The 23,059-nt window shown below is 43.1% G+C and overlaps 1 protein-coding gene across 4 annotated transcripts in view; it reads left to right on the plus strand.

Moving 5' to 3' along the window:
* The first annotated feature begins 1,645 nt into the window (after positions 1–1,645).
* WDR59 (WD repeat domain 59) overlaps positions 1,646–23,059 on the plus strand; it is an 86,773-nt gene continuing 65,359 nt past the window's right edge. For 3 of the 4 annotated variants that reach the window (XM_057534417.1, XM_007198273.2, XM_007198274.2), the window contains exons 1-3: positions 1,646–1,801; positions 14,511–14,560; positions 19,445–19,580. In XM_057534417.1, coding sequence (XP_057390400.1) covers positions 1,748–1,801; positions 14,511–14,560; positions 19,445–19,580 — 240 coding nt within the window. In that variant the 5' untranslated portion in view covers positions 1,646–1,747. The remainder of the gene's footprint in view (positions 1,802–14,510; positions 14,561–19,444; positions 19,581–23,059) is intronic. The other variant, XM_057534418.1, reaches the window with a different exon arrangement.

Genomic DNA, 23,059 nt, shown 5'->3' on the forward strand with positions numbered 1-23,059 from the left:
TGCTTTTCGCATTTATTCATTGGACCAATATTCATGGAGTGTCATGTATGTGCGGTCGCCACTCAGGGCTGAACAAAACAGAGCTGGTCCCTCTCCTCCTAAAACTTGAAAATATTCAATAAACAAATATTGAGTTACATATTGTGGTGTGTATTTTGAAGGAAAGAAAGAAGCACAGCGTCGTGAGTGTTAATTGGGGAACTGCTTTATGTCTTTGGAACACATCCTGCCCTTCACACTTTCTGATGCTGAAGTACTTTTTCTGATAGTGGACTCTATCAAAAATCCTAATAATATACTGAAAAGCTCAAATGTCACGGTCTTCAGGATGCTATGTCATGTCTCCCATTTAAGCTGTTCTCTCCTGGCACATTGCTTTTATAAAACACAATTCTGCCAAGTGTATACCTGTTGTACAGTGACCAACTGTCTCTGTTTGCCCACATTGAGCAGCTTCCTGGTGTGAGTTGGTCACCCTAACCTGTTAACAAGTCTGTCTTCCCCATTATATCCAACACTCCAGGAGGGAAAGGAAGCCTTCTTATCTCTATTCATGCAACAACTTGCATGTAGAAATAGAGTTAATATTAACAACAATAATAATAGCTTACACTTGAGTGTTGACTATATTCCAGGCCCTATGCTTGCTGAACTCCTTACAACAAGCAAACAAACTTCTTCCTTCCATAGAGAAACTGAGGCTAAGCCAGTTAAGCCCAGGATTTGAGAGGCTGGGGCTGAAAAAGAGAACCTCTTAATCACCACTCCCCGTACTAGCACAGCAGTCCTCCAACTTTTTGATCTCAGGTTCTCTTTACACTCCTAAAAAGCATTAATGACCCCCCAAAACTTTTGTGTGGAAGATGTCTAGTACATCAGAAATTAAAACTGAGAACTTAAAAAATATATATTTCATTTAAACATCAATGCGCATTCACATCAATAACACATTTTGTAAGTAAAAAATAACTATTTTCCAAAAAATTGGTTTTGTGAGAAGAGTGGCAAATCTCTTTAATGTCTGGCTTAACAGAAAACCCCTGGACTTTCACATCTGCTTCTACGTTCAATCTGTTACAAATATGTATCATGTAGCCTCTGGAAAACTCCACTGTACACTGGTGAAAGAAAATGAAAAAGGCAAATAACTTCTTTGTATGACTATGAAAATTGTTTTGCTTTCGGAGACCCCCTGGGTCCTTGGATAGTTTGGCAGGCGCCGCTGTACTGTATAAAACAATGAATCGCACGTTCACTCTTTTCAATGCCTTTGTGGCAGGCCTCAGGGGAAGAGGTAACCATTGGTTTGCACTAATGTCGGGCTTTGGTTATACGGCCTGGGCCTTGCGAAGGACACCAGCGAGGAGACAGAGAGGTGCCTCCCCTTGTCCAAACCTTAACCTGCAAGCTCTTCGCGGATTGCCCACAAGTGGCTAGACCTTGGCCTACAACTCCCGGCAGAGCTCGCGGCAGGGGGCGTGTATCCACAGGCGCGAGGAGCGTGGGTGACTCAAGCAGAGTGACGGAGTGAAGGGGGCGTGTCTGTTTGGGGCAGGCGCGGTGCCGCAATTGGATGATCCGGGAAGAGGGGGCGGAGCCAGTGTTTGGGTCAGCCAATGGTTTGCGGTCAGACGGAAGGGGGGACGGGGCGTGGCTGGACTGAGTCCGGGCTGCGTGGAGCTCACCGAACGCGGGTGTCGTGGGTGGGAACGCGTAGTCCTGGGACCGCCGAGTCTGGGCGCGGGAGATGGCGGCGCGATGGAGCAGCGAGAACGTGGTGGTGGAGTTCCGCGACTCCCAGGTGAGCTCGGGGCCTAATGGAGCCTTTTAAGCATGCGCCCTTCCTGGTTCCCCTCCCCCACGCTGCCGGGTCATTCTTGGGGGTGGCAGGGCGACCCCCAGTCCGGGCTGGAGAGATGGGCAAGGGAGTGACCCGGACCTGTCAGACCCGAGCGGGTGAGGGGGTCCTTGATGACTGTTGCGGGTGTTTGGGGCTGGCATGGGCGGGGTTTCGGGGTTCCCCTCGTGGATACCGGGAGTGGGGTCTGCCTGGGGACATCGAATTGCAGAGATTGCGCGCTAGTGAGCGCTGAGAGGAGGCTTCCCATGACCAGGGTGGTGAGCGAGGGGGGTTTAGGTACCCCCGCGCCTGGTGACTTTGGGCAAGTCGCAGAACTTATTTGAGCCTCAGATGCATGGACTTAAGCCTGCCTCACAGGTCTTTGGAGTGGATTCGATTAAAAAAAAAAAATGCATGCAAAGTGCCTGTTTCGCGCCTAAGTTTTTAAGCGGTTACTGATGTTAGGATAGTGGAGAACACCGTAGGTGAATAGGAGTATGCACTGCATGTATTGCCCGGGTTCGAATCCCGCCTCAGCTCTTAGCCTGTCATCACCCTCTGTGCATGTTTTCTCACCTGTAAGAGGTGCGAATCGTACCTACCTCATACGTTTGGTGTGAGAGTTTTATGAAGTCATACATTTAGAATGTGTGGCACAGTGCTGGACACATGGTAAGCCCAAAGGAACACTAGTATTTACTAGGAATTTTTATCATTTTTCTATTTCATTCCTTCCATATGCTGGGCCTTGTGCTAAGTGGTCTACATTTCCTTTTTCTAATTCATGAAAGAACCATGCAAGATAAGTAGATTTTTTTTTCCCCCCAACGGGGAAGCTGATCCCCATTTGGCTGATCCCAAGTGACTTGGCCAAGGCCTCCCATTATGTTGTCGCATTGGGATTTGAACACAGGCGTCTGGCCCCAGGGCCTTGTTGGACTCATTACACTGCTCTGCTTCATACTGTATGAGCCTGTCATACAGTCGTTTTACAATAAATATCATGCCCCCTTTCCCCAGCACCCAGGACAGTGTGTTGGTGATTCTCTTCATGTATCGAACACATAATTTATTGAATACCTTCAGTGTGCCAGACTTTCATTCAGTCATTTTTTCAATAAGGGTTTATTGAGCTTTTGACAGGTGCACACTGTACCAGGCACTGTGTTGGTGCTCAGGTGATTTATACTGAAGGGGAATCTGGATTTACGATAAGGGGGTGATGTGGTTTCTTCTTTCTAAAACCTATCCCTTCTTTTGCCATAAAGATGCATGAGGGGAGAACCTCCCACCAATTTGCTCTATGGGTGCCCTTGATACATAGTGCCCATGGAGAATTTGAGCAACCGCATTTCGGTGAAAGGATCCTAAAACACTTTGCACTGTCAGCATGGTGTCTCTGGGAGGAAGAAAGATGCCAGACTCCCAGGGAAAAAGAACCATATTCCTGTTACCCTTTTTGTTAATTGCTTTCACTGGGGACTAAGAACAGAATCATGTGTCCTACCTCTGAGCTTGCTAATTTGGAAGCTACTAATCTGCAAACCCTTTAATTTTCACAGAAACCCAGGTAGTCTCACCCCTACTTCTCTACACAGATGTAATTGAAAAGACCTGCAGAGAGGGTGTTGACACATATATTAGGATGCTATGAAGTCATATCAAATAATTAAACCTAAACAGCAGTTGTCATAGTAAGAGAACAAACTAAATTGGGTAATTTAACTGCCTTGCGGGAGTTTCTGTTTTTCTTTCTGGTTTTTCTATTCATTTGGAAGGGTGAGTCTTAGTGTGAATTAGCATGGTTTTGTGATTGATTTTGGTGATCACTGGGAGGGGTAGGGACTCATTTTATTAGCTATTTCATTAACATAGAAAGAAAAAGTTAAAACTCTTCACACCGCCTTTCTGAAAAGACTTTACAATAAACTTTAAATAGAACAATAAACTTTTCCAAACACCCCACCACTTTTTTTTTTTAATTTTTTACTTATTTTTGGCTGCATTGGGTCTTCGTTGGTGTGACCCCACCACTTTTAAAAATCATTTAAAAAATTTAAAGCTTTTAGGTTTTTCAGAGAAAAACCCCAGTCTGAAAGGTGAAACTTTTTTACATTTTATATGTGTCATTTACTTTATAAAACAGATGTTACTTTCACCGATTAATAGTGAGGAAGCTGTGCTGCTTGGCATCTACTCTGAAGTGGTCTCTGAAATCGATGAGTGTGAATGCTAAGAAAGCTTAGCGATAGTTTTCTAGAGCAACACCATCCACTAGAACTTTCTGAGATGATGGAAATGTGGCTCTTCAACACTTGAAATGGGGCTAGTGTGACTGAGATAGTGTATTTTAATTAATTTATTTATTTTAAAATAAATTTATTTTATTTATTTATTTTTGGCTGCGTTGGGTCTTCGTTGCTGCACACGAGCTTTCTCTAGTGGCAAGCGGGGGCTACTCTTCGTTGCGGTGCACGGGCTTCTCATTGCGGTGGCTTCTCTTTGTTGCGGAGCACGGGCTCTAGGTGTGCAGGCTTCAGTAGTTGTGGCGTGCGGGCTCAGTAGTTGTGGCTCACTGGCTCTAGAGTGAAGGCTCAGTAGTTGTGGCGCACGGGCTTAGTTGCTCTGCGGCATGTGGGATCTTCCCGGACCAGGGCTGGAACCCGTGTCCCCTGCATTGTTAGGTGGATTCTTAACCACTGCACCACCAGGGAAGTCCTTTTTTTTTTTTTTTTAATTTTTTTTTTTGGCTGTGTTGGGTCTTAGTTGCAGCACGTGGGATCTTCATTGAGGCAGGCGGGATCTTTTGTTGCCGTGTGCGGGCTCTTCGTTGTGGTGTGCGGGCTCCTCTCTAGTTGTGGCTTGTGTGTTTTCTCTTTAGTTGTGGTGCGCAGGCTCCAGAGCTCATGGGCTCTCTAGTTGAGGCTCCCAGGCTCAGTAGTTGTGGCACGCAGGCTTAGTTGCCCCGCGGCATGTGGGATCTTCGCTCCCTGACCAGGGATCGAACGCACGTCCCCTGTGTTGGAAGGCGGATTCTTTAGCACTGGACCACCAGGGAAGTCCCAGCACAAGATATCTTTTTTTTTTTTTTTTTTTATAATTAATGTTTTTTGTTTTTGTTTTTAAATTTTTATTTATTTATTTATTTATTTATGGCTGTGTTGGGCTTAGTTTCTGTGCGAGGGCTTTCTCCAGTTGCGGCAAGCGGGGGCCACTCTTCATCATGGTGCGCGGGCCTCTCACTATCGCGGCCTCTCTTGTTGCGGAGCACAGGCTCCAGACGCGCAGGCTCAGTAATTGTGGCTCACGGGCCTAGTTGCTCCGCGGCATGTGGGATCTTCCCAGACCAGGGCTCGAACCCGTGTCCCCTGCATTGGCAGGCAGACTCTCAACCACTGCGCCACCAGGGAAGCCCAGCACAAGATATCTTAACATTTGTATGTGTCCTTTTCAATTTCTTTCATTAATGTTTTATAGTTTTCAGTATAGAGGTCTCACCTCCTTGGTTAAATTTATTTCTAGGTTGTAAATGGGATTGTTTGATGCAATTGTAAATGGGATTGTTTTCTTTATTTCTTGTTCTGATGATGTATTAGTGTATATTAGTGTATAGAAATGCTACAGAGTTTTGTGTATTAATTTTGTATCCCACAACTTTATTTAATTAGTTTATTAGTTCTAACAGGTTTTTGATGGAGTCTTTAGAGTTTTCTGTATTTAATATCATGTCTTCTGCAAATGGTGACAGTTTTACTTCTTCTATTCAAATTTTGATACCTTTTATTTCTTTTTCTTGCCTAATTTGCTCTGGCTAGGACTTCCAATATTGTGTTGAATAGATGTGACAAGAGTGGGCATCCTTGTCTTGTTCCTGATCTTAGAAGAAAGGCTTTCAGCTTTTCACTGTTGAGTATGATGTTAGCTGTGGGCTTGTCATATATGGACTTTATTATGTTGAGGTACGTTCCCTCTGTATTTACTTTGTTGAGAGTTTTTATCATAAATGGACGTTGAATTTTGTCAAATGCTTTTTCTGCATCTATTGAGATGTTCATATGATTTTCTTCATTTTGTTAACATGGTGTATCACATTGACGGATTTGTGGATATTGAATCATCCTTGCATCCAAGGAATAAGTCACACTTGATCATGGTGTATGATCCTTTTAATGTATTGTTGAATTCAGTTTGCTAATATTTTGTTGAGGATTTTTGCATCTGTGTTCATCAGGGATATTGGCCTGTAATTTTCTTTTCTTGTGATGTTCTTATCTGGTTTTGGTATCAGGGTAATGCTGGGTTCATAAAATGAGTTTGGATGAGTTCCCTCCTCTTACGGTTTTTGGAAGAGTTTGAGAAGGTTTGGTATTAAATCTTCTTTGAATGTTTTGTAGAATTCACCAGTGAAGCTCTCTGGTCCTGGATTTTAATTACTGATTCAGTCTTTTTAATAGTAATCAGTCTGTTCAGATTTTCTGTTTCATCATGATTCAATCTTAGTAGATTGTATGTTTCTAGGAATTTACCCATTGCTTTTAGGTTGTCCAGTTTGTTGGTGTATAATTGTTCATAGTAGTCTCTTATGATGCTTTGTATTTCTATGGTATCAGTTGTAATATGTCCTCTTTCATTGCTGATTTTATTTCAGCCCTCTCCCGTTTTTTCTTGGTGAGGCTAGCCATAAGCTTGTCAATTTTGTTTATCTTTTCAAAGAACCAGCTCTTAGTTTCATTGATCTTCTCTGTTGTCTTTTTTTTTTTTTTTTGGCTGCTCCACATGGCATGCGGAACTTCCCCGACCGGAGATCGAACCCGTGCCCCCTGCATTGGGAGCGTGGAGTCTTAACCACTGGACTGCCAGGGAAGTCCCTGTTATTTTCTTTATTCTACTAACTTTGGGCTTCTTTTTTTCTTTTTCTAGTTCCTTGAGGTGTAAAGTTAGATTGTTTATTTGAGACTTTTCTTGTTTATTGAGATAGACATTTATTGCTATGAACTTCCCTCTTAGAACTGCTTTTGCCGCATCCCACAAATTTTTGTATGTTATATTTCCATCTTCCTTTGTCTCAAGGTATTTTTAAAATTTCTTTTTATTTCTTCTTTGGCCCATTTGTTGTTCAGTAGCATGTTGTTTAATCTCCACATATTTGTGAATTTTCCGCCAGTTTTGTTTGAGTAATTAATTTCTCATTTTATACTATTGTGGTTAGAAAAGACGCTTGATATGATTTCAGTCCTCTTAAATTTATTAAGACTTGTTTTGTGGCCTAACATATGATCTATCCTGGAAAATTTTTCATGCACACTTCAGAAGAATGTGTATTCTGTTGCTTTTTTTTTTAAATTTTGTATTTGACTGTGTCTGGTCTTAATTGCAGCATGCAGGATCTTTTGTTGTGGTGCACGGGCTGCTTCTCTAATTGTGGCGCATGGGCTTCTCTCTAGTTGTGGTGCACAGGCTTAGTTGCCCCGTGGCCTGTGGGATCTTAGTTCCCTGACTAGGGATCAAACCTGCGTCTCCTGCATTGGAAGGCGGATTCTTAACCACTGGATCACCAGGGAAGTCCCTGTTCTGTTGCTTTTGGATGGAATATTTTAGATATAACTGTTATGTTTATCTGACCTAATGTGTTGTTTAAGGCTTATGTTTCCTTATTGACTTTCTATCTGGATGATCCATCCATTGAGGCAAGTTGGGCATTAAAATCCTCTAATATTATTATATTGTTGTCTGTTTCTTCCCTTAGGTCTGCTAATATGTGCTTTATATATTTAGGGGCTCCTATATTTAGTGCATAAATGTTTATAAATATTATATCCTCTTGTTGGATTGACCCCTTTATCATTATGTAACACTTGTCTTTTTTTTGGTATTTATTTATTTATTTGTTTATTTATTTTAACATCTTTATTGGAGTATAATTGCTTTACAATGTTGTCTTAGTTTCTGCTGTATAACCAAGTGAATCAGCTATATGTATACGTGTATCCCCATATCCCCTCCCTCTTGCATCTTCCTCCCACCCTCCCTAACCCACCCCTCTAGGTGGTCACAAAGCACCGAGCTGATCTCCCTGTGCCATGCAGCTGCTTCCCACTAGCCATCTATTTTACATTTGGTAGTGTAACACCTATCTTTGTCTCTGCTAACAGTCTTTGTTTTAAAGTCTATTTTGTCTGATAGAAGTATAGCTACTCCAGCTTTCTTCTGGTTTCCGTTTGCGTAGAATATCTTTTTCCATTCCTTCACTTTCAGTCTGTATGTCCTTCCATCTAAAGCGAGTATCCTGTTGGCAGCATATAGATGGGTCCTGTTTTTTTATCCATTCAGTCACTCTTTGTCTTTTGATTGGAGAATTTAGTCCTTTTACATTTGAAGTAATTATTGATAGGTTTCCCCTGTTAATAACATTTCACACTAGTATGGTACATTTTCCACAGTTAATGAATCAATATTGATATATTAACCCAAATGCATATTTAACTCAGATTTCCTTATTTTTTACCTAATGTCTTTTTTCTGTTCTGGGATTCCATCCAGGATACCACATTATATTTAGTTGTCATGTCTCCTCAGACAGATGTCTCCTGTGCCCCTTGCATTGAGAGCATGGAGTCTAACCACTGGACCGCCAGGGAAGTCCCAGATTTTTTTTTTTTTTTAAACATCTTTATTGAAGTATAATTGCCTTACAATAGTGTGTTAGCTTCTGCTTTATAACAAAGTGAATCAATTATACATATACAATATGTTCCCATTTCTCTTCCCTCTTGCATCTCCCTCCCTCCCACCCTCCCCATCCCACCCCTCTAGGTGGTCACAAAGCACCGAGCTGATCTCCCTGTGCTGTGCGGCTGCTTCCCACTAGTTATCTATTTTACATTTGGTAGTGTATATATGTCCATGACACTCTCTTACCCTGTCACATCTCACCCCACCCCCTCCCCATATCCTCAAGTCCATTCTCTAGTAGGTCTGTGTCTTTATTCCCATCTTGCCACTAGGTTCTTCATGGCCTTTTTTTTTTTTTTCCCTTAGATTCCATATATATGTGTTAGCATACTGTATTTGTTTTTCTCTTTCTGACTTACTTCACTCTGTATGACAGACTCTAACTCCATCCACCTCATTACAAATACCTCCATTTCATTTCTTTTTATGGCTGAGTAATATTCCATTGTATATATGTGCCACATCTTCTTCATCCATTCATCTGTCGATGGACATTTAGGTTGCTTCCATGTCCTGGCTATTGTAAATAGAGCTGCAATGAACATTTTGGTACATGACTCTTTTTGACCTATGGTTTTCTCAGGGTATATGCCCAGTAGTGGGATTGCTGGGTCATATGGTAGTTCTATTTGTAGTTTTTTAAGGAACCTCCATACTGTTCTCCATAGTGGCTGTATCAATTTACATTCCCACCAACAGTGCAAGAGTGTTCCCTTTCCTCCACACCCTCTCCAGCATTTATTGTTTCTAGATTTTTTGATGATGGCCATTCTGACCGGTGTGAGATGATATCTCATTGTAGTTTTGATTTGCATTTCTCTAATGATTAATGATGTTGAGCATTCTTTCATGTGTCTGTAGGCCATCTGTATATCTTCTTTGGAGAAATGTCTATTTAGATCTTCTGCCCATTTTTGGATTGGGTTGTTCGTTTTTTTGTTATTGAGCTGCATGAGCTGCTTGTAAATCTTGGAGATTAATCCTTTGTCAGTTGCTTCATTTGCAAATATTTTCTCCCATTCTGAGGGTTGTCTTTTGGTCTTGTTTATGGTTTCCTTTGCTGTGCAAAAGCTTTTAAGTTTCATTAGGTCCCATTTGTTTATTTGTGTTCTTATTTCCATTTCTCTGGGAGCTGGGTCAAAAAGAATCTTGCTGTGATGTATGTCATAGAGTGTTCTGCCTATGTTTTCCTCTAAGAGTTTGATAGTGTCTGCCCTTACACTTAGGTCTTTAATCCATTTTGAGTTTATTTTTGAGCATGGTGTCAGGGAGTGTTCTAATTTCATACTTTTACATGTTCCTGTAAACCACTACACTTTCCTTCTTTTTTTTAAAAAAAAAATTTTATTTATTTATGGCTGCGTTGGGTCTTCATTGCTGTGCACAGGCTTTCTCTAGTTGCGGCGAGCGGGGGCTACTCTTCATTGCCGTGCACGGGCTTCTCATTTCTGTGGCTTCTCTTGTTGCAGAGCACAGGCTCTAGGCGTGCAGGTTTCAGTATTTGTGGCACGTGGGCTTAGTAGTTATGGCTTGTGGGCTCTAGAGCTCAGGCTCAGTAGTTGTGGTGCACGGGCTTAATTGCTGCGCGGCACGTGGGATCTTCCCGGACGAGGGCTCAAACCCGTGTCCCCTGCACTGGCAGGCAGATTCTTAACCACTGAGCCACCAAGGAAGCCCAGGAAGAGAGGTCTGAAGTGATCTTTAATGTCATGCTCAGGCTATGGGGAACCACTAAGGGAGTGTGAGCAAGCAAGCAGCGTAGCCAGAGGTAGATCCTGCAACAGCCCTGAGGGTGGAGGGAGCAAGGCTGGTGACAAGCGGGTGTCCCTGTCCAGGGGAGGACCGACAAAGGCCTGAGCTGAGGCAGAGACAGGAAGAAATGGATGGATTAGGAACAGACTTTCCTAGCTGTTCCTTCAAGTGTCCAAAGCTAGGAAGAGTCCAGGAGGCAGTCATGTCACGAAGCCAGTGGTTTTAAGGAGGGAGTGATCATGAGTTCTGATGCTGCCACAGGATCAAGTAAAACAGCCAATAAACAGCCAACAGTGCAGGAGGCCAGTGACAACCTGTGCTGGACCATTTTTTATTGTTGTCCACCAGAGAGGTGGTAGAAGAGGGCTCTGAATCCAGTCTGACACAAAGCCCATGCACATCCTTTCTGCTGCACCAGATGAACTGTGTTTTATGTCTGCAGAAATGCCATGTAGAAACTTTCTTCCTTTTGATGCAGAGCAGTCAGTTTCTTTGGACTGGTGAAACCAAATGCTTAAGAACACAGCTGCCTTCATGAAAAAATTATTTTTTTGAACAAGGGCAGCAGCGATTTGTGTACAGAGGCTCGCAGAGTCTCATGAAATGGTATCTTTTATCAGCCGTCAGTTAGCTTGTCTTTTCCACGTTATGAATTACATTTTCTCTAGGCCAGTAAGAATCAACCATCACTGTCAGTGCTATGGCAGTCTTATTTCGTAGAGGTCGTATGACTCCTAAAGTGTGCCGCAAAGGCCGCCATCCTGCAGAAAGGACAGGGCTGTTAAGAACTTTATTCTCTTTTGTCTAAAGATGTCACCTTGACAGGGAGAATTTCTGAACATAAGTGTGTTTCCGGCAGGCGGGAGAGGAATTTTCAATTTCTAAAAACAGAGGTTCAGAAAAGGTATGATTGGAATTTTACGTCATAAAATGTGGGGATAAGGTACACACACAAACTTTGCTCGTCAGTTCTCTCTATTCCAATAGAAGGTTTCCCACAGCAGGCAATGAACTATCAAAGTTCATTATCCTAGGAGGTATTAAAAAAGTGAGGGAACTGGAGAAGTATAGATAAATTCATGGGTGATAAGTTAGCAAGGGAAAGGAAGGAGCCTTGGAAAGAAAGTGCTTTTTATTATAAAATAATGCAAATATAGAAATAATACAAAAAGGTAAGCTCATTTAGAGGAATAAAATTAAAATCCCATAGGAACAACTACCATCTAAACATTTTGGGATACTTTTTTCAGGCTAAGTAGCCGATTTAAATTTTAGTTCATAGTAGGGAATGAAATACCACTTTCCTGTACTCCTCTAAGTTGTCTTTAATCTGCAGCAGGGCTCTGCCTGCTGGTGGGAGGTTCTCTCTCAGTCGCTATGGGGCTCCCTTCCTCTCTTTGCAGTGGGATCATACAAGAACCCTATGGTTCTTCACCCCTGATGCGCAGACTTAGCATCTCTCAGCCGTTCCCCATCGGGTGCACTGAGGGTGCTGAGGCCTTTCCAGGGGGATTCTTGTCCCTGACAAAGCACCACCTTTTACTCTGGTCAGTTTATTTTTACGTCCTTTGCTTAAAACACTTCCCTCTCTCCATTTCCCCCTTTGGGACAGCCTAGCAAACCCTCCTTCATGTGCTCCTGCAAACATAACCTCTTTCTTTCTGGGATAGGAGTAGGGAAATGTCAGTTAGGTGTGGGTTTTTTTGTTTTACTTCTTAAAAAATAACCTGCTCTGATAAGGTGATATGGTGAGTTATGATACTCTAATTGCAGGCTCCTGCATTTTTCTATGTCATTCTTTAATGCTTCTAGAACATTTCATTGTATAGATATCTATAATTTACTTATAGATAACATGAATTCAACAACTCTGTGTATGAAAGTTTTGCTGTATTTTGGATAGATTCTGGAGGTGGTATTACTGAGTCAAAGGACATGACTTTAGGGGAGTTCCTAGTGGTCCAGTGGTTGGAACTTCACGCTTCCACTGCAGGGGACATGGGTCTGATCCCTGGTCAGGGAACTAAGATCCTGCATGCCGTGCAGCGTGGCCAAAAAAAAAAAAAAAAGACAAAATGACAACGTGACTTTTTTTTTGGGTATTATTACCAGATCATCCTTTATTGTCACTCACTGTACCACAAACTTAGCAGCTTGAAGCACCACCCACTTATTAGCTCACAGTACTGTAGGTCAGAAATCCAGGCTCTGCATGTCTGCTTTCTCTCTTCAGTCTCATAGGCTGAAATCCAGGCATCAGTTGGCTGTGTTCTCGTCCGGAGGCTCAGCTGACTAGGGAAGAATCTGCTAACAAACTCATTCAGGTTGTTGGAAGAATTCGGTTCCTGAGGGTTATAGGACAGAGGTCCCTGGTTTTTTGCTGATTGTTATTTAGAGGTCACTCTCAGCTTCTGCCATGTGGTCTGTCCATCTTCACAGCTGGCAGCAAAGAGTCTTCTCCATGTTAAATCAATCCCTCATCCTTCAAATCTCTGACTTCCTCTGTCTCTGACCTCTAGACTTAGCTTTAAAGGGCTGATGTGATTAGGTCTCTCTATCTCCCCTTCCTCCCTCCCCCAAGAAATTTTTCATCATCTCAAATGGAAACTCCGTACTCAGTAAACAATAACACACCACACCCCACACCCCCAGCCCCTGGCAACCTCTACTGTACTTGCTGTTTCTATGAATTTACCTAGTCTAGACACCTCATATAAGTGGAATCATGCAGTATTTATCCTTTTTTGTCTGACATTTCACTTAGCGTAATGTTTTCAAGGTTCATTCATGCTGTAGCATGTATGCCATTGTGTGTATATACCACGTTTTGTTTGTTCATTCATCACCTGATGGGCATTTGGGTTGTTTCGGGTCTCTCTATCTTAGGGTTAACTGATTTGGGACTTTAATTACATCTCAAAATCCGTTTACAGCAGTACCTAAATTAGTGTTTAAATAATGGGGAGAATGTGTATGTACCCCAAGGGCCCAGAATCTTGGGAACACCTTAGGATTCTTGCTACCACACACCCTCTAGAAAGATGGTACCGCCCCTGGTTGGAGGTACCATCTTGCCCTCTTTCATACCCTTAATGTATACATTGCACAGAAGAGTTCTGGAAATGGCATCTCATTTCACTGCCTGCCTTTCCAGCTGGGCTATTCTCTGCTCACGACTCTAGTGGAATGAAGGATGCATAATAATCCCTTTTCAGCCTCCAGTGAAAGCACTCTGGCTTCTTGTCCCTAATATTATCTGTGACATGTTTCTTGAGGGTGTACAAGTGAGAAACCCATTAATAAGACCAGCGAGAGTGAGGAAGGGAATTTCTGTTTACCACTTGTGATTTGTGAGTGTAGCAGAATGTACAAAATGCATTCTCTCTTGATAGACTCTTGGAGAGAACTTAGAGCATTTAATAACCAAACAACGGCACAAGCTGTTTCAGATAATGCCCTGAGAATGCAGCAGGACTTGAACTTGTCCAAATAAGCGAATTTAGGGCTGTAACTACCATGATTAAAATTAGCCTCGTGCTCCAGCCTGAATGCAGATTTGTTTGATTCAGTGTGGTCTTTTGGAAATTGGACATCAGATCCTGAAAAGATAGTACTCCCTAGGAACTGGGAGACCTGGGAAATGGAAGCCAGTAAAATGTGCTGGAAAACCCAGATTAAATGAGAACTGGGCATCTCAATGACAAGAATGTGACCGTGGATTCAGCAGAGGTGGTGTTTGAATATTACCAATTGCCATTTGGCTTGGAGGAGGAGTCCATGCCCTTTGGGAAGGCATGGATGGTGTGTGTATGTGTGTATATGTGTGTGTGTATGTGTGTGTGTGTGTGTGTGTGTGAGAGAGAGAGAGAGAGAGGGAGGGGAGAGAGAGAGAGAGAGAGAGAGAGAGAGAGAGAGAGAGAGAGAGAGAGAGAGAGGAAGATGTCCCAGGTTATATTGTGTGTAGCCCTGGTCTCAGGGGGAACAGACAACTGCTGCCCTATTGTGGAAGGTGAATGTGAGATTTGAATGAGAATTAGAAGGGGGTTAAAGTATCCACTGTAGAGAACTGCCAGCTGGGGACTGCCTGGGCCATGGGAAGAGGAAGACCCACAGGTGTCTACCTGCCTGTCTTCTCTAACCTGAGCTGGCTTTGCTGGCAGAACTGAATCTGTGTTCTCTCTCACAGGCAACTGCAATGTCTGTGGACTGTCTCGGGCAGCATGCAGTGCTTTCCGGGTAAGTGAGCTTACAGAGTTCGTCTGCCACGATTTCTGGGAACAAATTGCAAATCAAGAGGTTTCTGGGAAATTGGAAAATACTTTTTTATTTAAGGATTACGGTCATAGGGTTTAGTTCTGCTGTCCTAGTGACCTCAGCGGTAGTTGTGGGGATTATTTGCAGTTTATTTTTTTCTCTGCCCTAACAGGTGAGCAATAAAATTCCTTTGAAATGTTAGTGACTGGTAGTTTGGTCTTGAAATTGCCATTTTCTGTTTAGTGCATGGACTCTTCAGAAGGATGCTGTCTGGTACAGTCTAACAGGTAGTTAGTTCCTAGGATTGAGAGGATCTGGGTTACAGTTTGGCAGTGCCATTGATTATGAGCCCCTGGACATTTATTCAGTTGGCCTCCCTGGACTTCGGTTTTCTCATGAAGCAATTCGATTTCATCATGAAGAAGTTGAACTACATAATTTCTGTAGTGTCTTTGGTTCAAAATTAAGATTCTGGCAATTAAGGTCCCTGCATTTGCTAATCATCCTAACATTGTACCAGTATGATAACATTTAATGGTCAGAGTCCCTTTCCTTTCATGTTGCTCTAGATTACTACCTCTCAGATTTAGCTATATGTTCATTAACTTAGTTGTTTATGAACCCATTTATAAAATGAAGTGTTTTTTATTAACTTCATTATTTTGAAATCATGTTTTAAATTACTTTTAAATAAAACCATAGCAAACATTAATTCAAAAGGATATACCATGGAAAGTAAGTTTCCCTCCTACCTCTGACTCCACTCCCCAGAGACAGTTATTGATACCATTTTCTTGGGTCACCCTGAATGCATAGATAGGAAAAATTGATATGTCTCTTTTCTGCCCCTGCCAACCTCACTTTTTTAAAAAATAGCTTTATCGAGATATAATTCACATACCATGCAATTCACCCTTTTTTAAAAAAAATTTATTTATTTTATTTATTTTTGGCTGCATTGGGTCTTCGTTGCTGTGCATGGGGTTTGTCTAGTTGCGGCGAGCAGGGGCTAGTCTTCGTTGCGGTGCGCGGGCTTCTCATTGAGGTGGCTTCTCTTGTTGCGGAGCATGGGCTCTAGGCGTGCAGGCTTCAGTAGTTGTGGCACGCAGGCTGTAGAGCGCAGGCTTATTAGTTGTGGCGCATGGGCTTCGTTGCTCCGCGGCATGTGGGATCTTCCCGGACCAGGGCTCAAACCCGTGTCCCCTGCATTGGCAGGCGGATTCTTAACCACTGTGCCACCAGGGAAGCCCCAATTCACCCATTTAAATGTACAAGTCAGTGGTTTTTTGGTATATGTTATTAATTTCCTAGTCAGTTTTTAAACCTCTTTTTTTTTTTTTAAATTAAGGAAATGCCTGTACATAGTTTGAAAAGTCAAGTAACATTACAAGGCTTATATTGTCAGTCAGCAGAATCCCACCTCACCTTTTTTTTTTTAAATTAATTATTTGTTTTTTTATTTTTGGCTGTGTTGGGTCTTCGTTGCTGTGCATGGGCTTTCCCTAGCTGAGGCAACCAGGGGCTACTCTTCGTTGGGGTGCGCGGGCTTCTCATTGTCGTGACTTCACTTGTTGCACGGCATGAGCTCTAGAGCGCAGGCTCAGTAGTTGTGGCTCACGGGCTTAGTTGCTCCGGAGCATATGGGTCTTACCGGGCCAGCGATTGTACCCGTGTCCCCTGCACTGGCAGGTGGATTCTTAACCACTGCACCACCAGGGAAGCCCCCCCACCTCACCTTTTTCCGCACCCTGATCTCACTCACCAGAGGCAACCAGTTAAGACTCTTTTAGCTATTTATTTTGGATTGCCTCTATTTTTCCAAGTGGTATACTACATACACTGCTATAACTTGATTTATCCATCATAGATATTCAAATTGACTTCTTACAGTAGATGATGAATATTTAGCACTTTTACTTCAGTTGTGAGTCCCTTATGTATATATACCTGGCCTTCCCCCTCCTTCCAATGTAGTCATATAACAATTGTTGGGTTGAATCAGTATTTGGGGTTCTTTTTCTCAGAGTTATTGTCAAGAGGTCCTATGCCATTCTGATTCTGGACTCTGTATGTGACCTATTTTTTCTCTTTGGAGAAATCCTATCTTTATCCCTAGTGTTATCTTTACCTCTTGTGTGTGTGAAATTTTCACTGTGACCGCTTTGGTATGTGTCTTTTTTCATTCATTGTGCTGGGCACTTAGAGGGACCCTCCTCCCCTTTTTGACATTATTACCTGTTTTATCTAAACAAATAGAAAAATAACATATACTTGGCATTATGTAGCCATATTAACAACCCATAAAATACTTTCAGGTGCCCTGGAATAACTGTATCTCAAACGTTAGATTTCTCAGTATTGACTGATGTGGATATTGTCATTTGTAGCATTCTAGGAGAGAACGGGATTATGTAACTGGAAATCATGCAAGTGTTCTTGTTCTGATGTGTTCTTAGACATGCATACATCCATATTATTTTTCAACATGATCTTGAAGTTCACCATTTCATTTTCTTATATTGAACTTTAAAATATGTGTAGTAAGGTGTATGCTTAAGTGAACAGCTCAAATAAATTTACAAATATATACACCCATATGGTCACCATTCAGATTAAAATAACGAATAATTTTTAGCACCTTGGAGGGCCCTTTCAGTCTGGAAATCTGTGTCTTTTAGTTTGGAGAAATTTTCCTGCATTATGTCTTTGATAATTTTCCTCATTCTTTGTGGAGCTCCTCTTAGGGCATGTTGGATATCCTGTATGGATTCTCTTCTGAACTTTTTGGTCTTTTTGTCTTTCTGTTTTGCATTCTGGGAGTTTTCTTCAACTTTAACTTCCAGCCCTTCTGTCAGGTTTTAAAATTTCAACTATAACTTTAATTTCCAAGAGCTCTTGTTCTCTGTTCTTTAAATTGTCTTCTTTTATGTCTCTGAGAATATTAATTCTAGGTTTTCTTCTTTCCTCTGTGCCGCCCATTTCCTTTTTTTCCTTTTGGCTGTGTTGGTCTCTGTCTTTCAAGTTTCCTGCTGTGACTGATGCTCATGGGCTCTCTGTTAATATTAAAGAGTGAGTGGCATCTCTGTTTACGTGTGCAGTGGTGGGATCCACTGGAGGAGATCAGGTGGGAACTAGGCCCTTTTGTTGGAGGGTGCCCAGATGTCACCATCTCCAGGGCTTTGTTGTTGTTGTTGTTTTGTTTGCTTTCGTTCTTTCTTGGGCTGCTCACTTCCTCCTGAGAAGAATCCGCTTGTCATTAGTCACCATCTGAAGACTAAAAGCCATGTGTTGTGAGTTCTGAGCAGGGGAAGAGGCCTGAGGGTCTCACCCTCACTTCCTGCCCTGTTTTGAGCACAGCAGCTCTCGCTCACCCCCTGCTGTGCCTCTTGTCCCAGGCCCAGGGCTCCTCTGAGGTAGTTTCTCTTCCTCTCCAGCTCCTGCGGGCCTGGATTCCACAGTGTGAACCAGCTCACTCTGCAGGCACTTGGGTGCTGGTTGTCTTTGCTCTAGATCAGTTACCATTTTTCCGTCGGCTTTCCGTTTCCTCTCTCATTTTCTTTGTGGGTTTCTGTCTTCTATGTTTTCACTCTTATTCTAGTGGGTCTTCAGTGGGGGATGAAGACAAACATGTATGTCCAATCAGGCATGTTTATCCTGAAGTGCCCACCTTCTGCTGTTCTGCATTTGCCCTGTACTGTCTCTGATTTCCTCTGTTGAAAAACACGCCATATATATAGTGCTTGGCCTTTGCCCTGTTTTCATTCTAATGGGAAATGCTGGCCTGCCTGCCATAGGATCAGATGATTCCTTAGGAAGAGGTCAGAGTTTCTAGGTCTTTGTACTATACCAACTTTCTCAGAAGCCCCAGAAATTCTCTTAATTTGTGTCTTACCTGTGCTTCCCTTCTCTCTCAATCCATCCCTCCTAGGGTTTCTGCTAGAGTTCTACATGCCATTTTTACTTTCTACTTCCTGTCTGTTCTGAGCAGAGACAATGAATCTTCTTCTTCATTATCAAGCCCACCTGTCCTTGCCGACTCCCGGGGGCTTGGAGCGCTCCCCAACAAAGAATCGCTGATGGCTGCTGAAGAGGTTGATACACATACCAAGGATTTTTTTCTTAAAACAGAAGGAAAATAGGTGAACAGAGAACATCACTGTTTTCAGATCCTTTATATTGATTGGCACCTTGAACATTATTGGCACTTATTATTATTTTCATTATTATTATTTTTTGGTTATTGTTTCCCCTTCTGATAGTGTTAATTTAGTTCCCATCACCAAGTAGTCAACTTGCACAGGAATTTGAGATTTTCTCAAATTATTTGGCTAAGTGATAAGCGAGGTGTTTAATTTTACACACGTTTATTGCATGCAAAGCACTGTGCCTAGTGATGAGGGACATAGAAAGATATTCAAGACACGGTCCATACCCCAAACACTCAGTTGGTTTGGGACAGGAACCTTTACGTTAGCAGTTCTGCTACAGAGATAAGTGCTGTGCTGTAGTCCAAATGCAGACTGTGTCATGGGAGTCGTGTGGAAGCAGCTATGATCCTAACTGGGGGATTGGAAAAGCCTGGGAGAGGGCTGGGCTGGAGCCGAATCTGGTGGAGGAGGTCAGACTTCCATGGATATGGGAGGGAGGACCATCTCTAGAGACAGATCTCACAGGGGGTACGGCTCCCGCTTGCCCAGCAGCCACGAGTTACTCTTGTCACTTGTATGCCTTTCAGAGTCGATAAACGTCATGTACATCTGGGGATTTTTTGAGCACTGCTTGCGAACTGTATGTCATTCCAAATGTGCTTGTCTATCTTAGTGCTAATGCTGTTCTGTTTTCATAATGCTGATGTTGTTTTCCTAGCCGCCGATTCCTATACATCGTCAATCTAGATGCCCCCTTCGAAGGTCATCGAAAGATCTCACGCCAGAGCAAGTGGGACATTGGAGCCGTGCAGTGGAATCCTCATGACAGCTTTGCGCACTATTTTGCAGCCTCGGTGAGCTCATTCGAGGAGTACAGGAAAAGGCTTTTATTTTTTATTTTTATAACTTTATTTATTTATTTATTTATGGCTGTGTTGGGTCCTTGTTGCTGCGCGCGGGCTTTCTCTAGTTGTGGTGAGCAGGAGCCACTCTTTGTTGCGGTGTGCGGGCTTCTCATTGCGGTGGCTTCTCTTGTTGCAGAGCATGGGCTCTAGGCGTGTGGGCTTCAGTAGTTGTGGCACACGGGCTCAGCAGTTGTGGCTTACGAGCTCTAGAGCGCAGGCTCAGTAGTTGTGGTGCACGGGCTTAGTTGCTCCGTGGCATGTGGGATCTTCCCGGACCAGGGCTCGAACCTGTGTCCCCTGCATTAGCAGGCGGATTCTTAACAACTGCGCCATCAGGGAAGCCCGGAAAAGTCTCTTAAATGTGAGATCTAGGCTGGTAGGTCTGTGTTCTACGTAGAGAAGAGAACATAATCGTCATTTCTCGGGCGGCACAGAGGGGTTGCATGGTTCTAAAAGGAAGATGGAGGCAATTACAGATTTAAATGTATATGAAAAGAATTGGGGGTACCATCGGTAATTCTAAGAATTGAATCCAGATTTGGAAAGGGAAACAGGTAGATACCTCTATGTCTGTGTGTGATAAGAACCCATTTTCTGCAGGAATGTAACTAGCCAGTGACTGAAAGAGGTTCTAAGGAAGGACCTGGTGAGCTGGTCTGGGGGCGACTGTCATTGCTTTCAGAGGGATCAGAAGATTCCATACACCCTTCCACTCAAAGGAAGGGATTCTTTTTTGATTGAATCCTGTTTATATGTGAATTCTTCCAGGGAAAAGATGCATATGTTTCATTAGGTTTTCCAAGGGGTTCACAACTGAAAAAATATCTGGGCTTAGATCATCTCTGGTATCCCTTGCCCCATTCTTTATCAGTGTTCTGTTCTCCTAGGACAATTAGAGACCTAAACCTCTGGCTCCTTTTGCACTGGGCCGGGAGGGCAGTATTTGAAGGAGCCCTTCTCATCCTCCAGGGAATATGACCATTTGCAGTGCTGTCTGGGTCTGTTCTCATTGGGAATGACAGTCTGTGAGAGGAAAGCATCTCACAAAAGAAAGAAGAGCAGTGCTGTCAGCTTTAGAAGGAACAAAAAGCTGCTCTTCCCCGTCATTTCCAAAATAGAATCTGACTGTCTGCCTTTAACCAGGGACAATGACTAAAGTGGAGCTGATTCCTGGGACTGTTGACAGGTCGGGCCAGATCATTCTTCGTGGTGGGGGCCGTCCTGTGCTTTGTAGGAAACTAGCAGCATCCCTGGCCCCTCCCCCACTAGATGCCAGCAGCATCCTCCTTCACCCGCATCGTGACAGCCAAAAACGTCTCTAGGCATTGTCAGGTGTCCCCTGGGAAGCAAAATTCCCCGGATTGGGAACCAAAGATTTAGGCTGACCCTTCAGTACTCGGCCCAAGTGGATTAACACTGCATGTGTTTGGGAGTGGCAAGAAAGAGCCTTATATATTTATTTTTTTCAGACAGTCATTTAAAGGGAACAGTTCAGTATCATTTACTACATTCACAGTGTTATGTAACTGCCACCTCTATCTAGTTCCCAAACATTTCCATCACTCCAAAGGAAACCCCCTTACCATTAAGCAGTAATTCCCCCACCCCCAGCCCCTGGCCGCCTCCAGTCTGTGTTCCATCTCTGGATTTAGCTATTCTGGATATTTCATATAAATGCGGTCATACCATACATGACCTTTTGTGGCTGGCTTCTTTATCCACGTCAGAACATGTATCAGTACTTTACTCCTTCTTATGGCTGAATAATATTCCATCATAGGGATACACCACATTTTGTCTATTCATCCACCGATGGACATTTGGGCTGGCTATTATAAATAGTGCCGATAAGAACATGTACGTGCATGTACTTTTTTTTAATATATATAAATTTATTTATTTATTTTGGCTGCGTTGGGTCTTCGTTGCTGTGCGCGGGCTTTCTCTAGTTGCAGCAAGCGGGGCCTACTCTTTGTTGCAGTGTGCAGGCTTCTCATTGTGGTGGCTTCTCTTGTTGCGGAGCATGGGCTCTAGGTGCGCAGGCTTCAGTAGTTGTGGCTCGCGGGCTCTAGAGCACAGGCTCAGTAGTTGTGGCGCACGGGCTTAGTTGCTCCGCGGCATGTGGGACCTTCCCAGGCCAGGGCCCGAACCTGTGTCCCCTGCATTGGCAGGCGGATTCTTAACCACTGTGCCACCAGGGAAGTACATGTACATGTACTTTTTTGGGTACTCATTTTCACTTCTTTTGGGTATATTCCTAGGAGTGATTGAAAGGCCATGTGGTAAGTCTGTGTTTTACTTTTTGAGGAACCATCAAACTGTTTTCTACAATGCACAAGACCGTTTTGCAGTCCCATCAGCAATGCATCAGCATTGCATAGCAATGCACAATCCAGCCTCACCAAAATTTATTTCCTGTTTTTGTTTTTATAATTTAAAAATTCTAGCCATCTTAGTGGGTATAAAATGGTATCTCACTGTGGTTTTGATTTGCATTTCCCTAGTGACTAATGATATTGAACATCTCTTCATGTGCTGGCTGGCCATTTATATATCATTTTTTGGAGATATGTTTATTCAAGTCCTTTGCCAATTTTTGAATTGGGTTGTTTGTCTTTTTGCTGTTGAGTTATGAGTTCTTTATATATTCCTGATACTAGACCCTTATCAGGGACATGATTTGCAAATATTTTCTCCAATTCTGTAGATTGTCTTTTTACTTTCTTTTTTTTTTTTATAAAATGCTTCAAATACTTTATTTTTATATAAATTTGTTTATTTTTAATTTTATTTTTGGCTGCATACGGTATTTGTTTTTCTCTTTGGCTGCATTGGGTCTTCGTTGCTGCGCTCGGGCTTTCCCTAGTTGTGGCGAGCAGGGGCCACTCCTCGCTGCAGTGCATGGGCCTCTCATTGCGGTGGCCTCTCCTGTTGCGGAGCATGGGCTCCAGGCGTGTGAGCTTCAGTAGTTGTGGCTCACAGGCTCCAGAGCACAGGCTCAGCAGCCGTGGCGCACGGGCTCTGTTGCTCCGCGGCATGCGGGATCCTCCCAGACCAGGGCCCGAACCCGTGCCTCCTGCACTGGCAGGCAGACTCCCAACCACTGTGCCACCAGGGAAGCCCTTACTTTCTTGATAATGTGTTTTGATACATAAAAGTTTTAATTTTGATGAAGTTCAGTTTACTGATTTTTTTTTTTTCCCTTCATTGCTCTTGGTTGGAAGGCAAGCATTTTCAGGAGAAAGAGCTTTGCAGTTAGGCAAATCTGAGGTCAAGTCCCAGTTTTAACACGCACTGTTTTATCTTGAGCGCCCATCCAACTTTTGGAGCCTCAGTTGCCTCACCTGTGATGTGGGTGATGACACCCAGTGTGCAGTGTGATGGGAAAGAGCAGAGGGCAGGTTTCTTAAGGTTCCTAGTCCATAAAC

Source organism: Balaenoptera acutorostrata, chromosome 19, assembly GCF_949987535.1.
Source record: "Balaenoptera acutorostrata chromosome 19, mBalAcu1.1, whole genome shotgun sequence".
Taxonomy (NCBI): Eukaryota; Metazoa; Chordata; class Mammalia; order Artiodactyla; family Balaenopteridae; genus Balaenoptera; species Balaenoptera acutorostrata.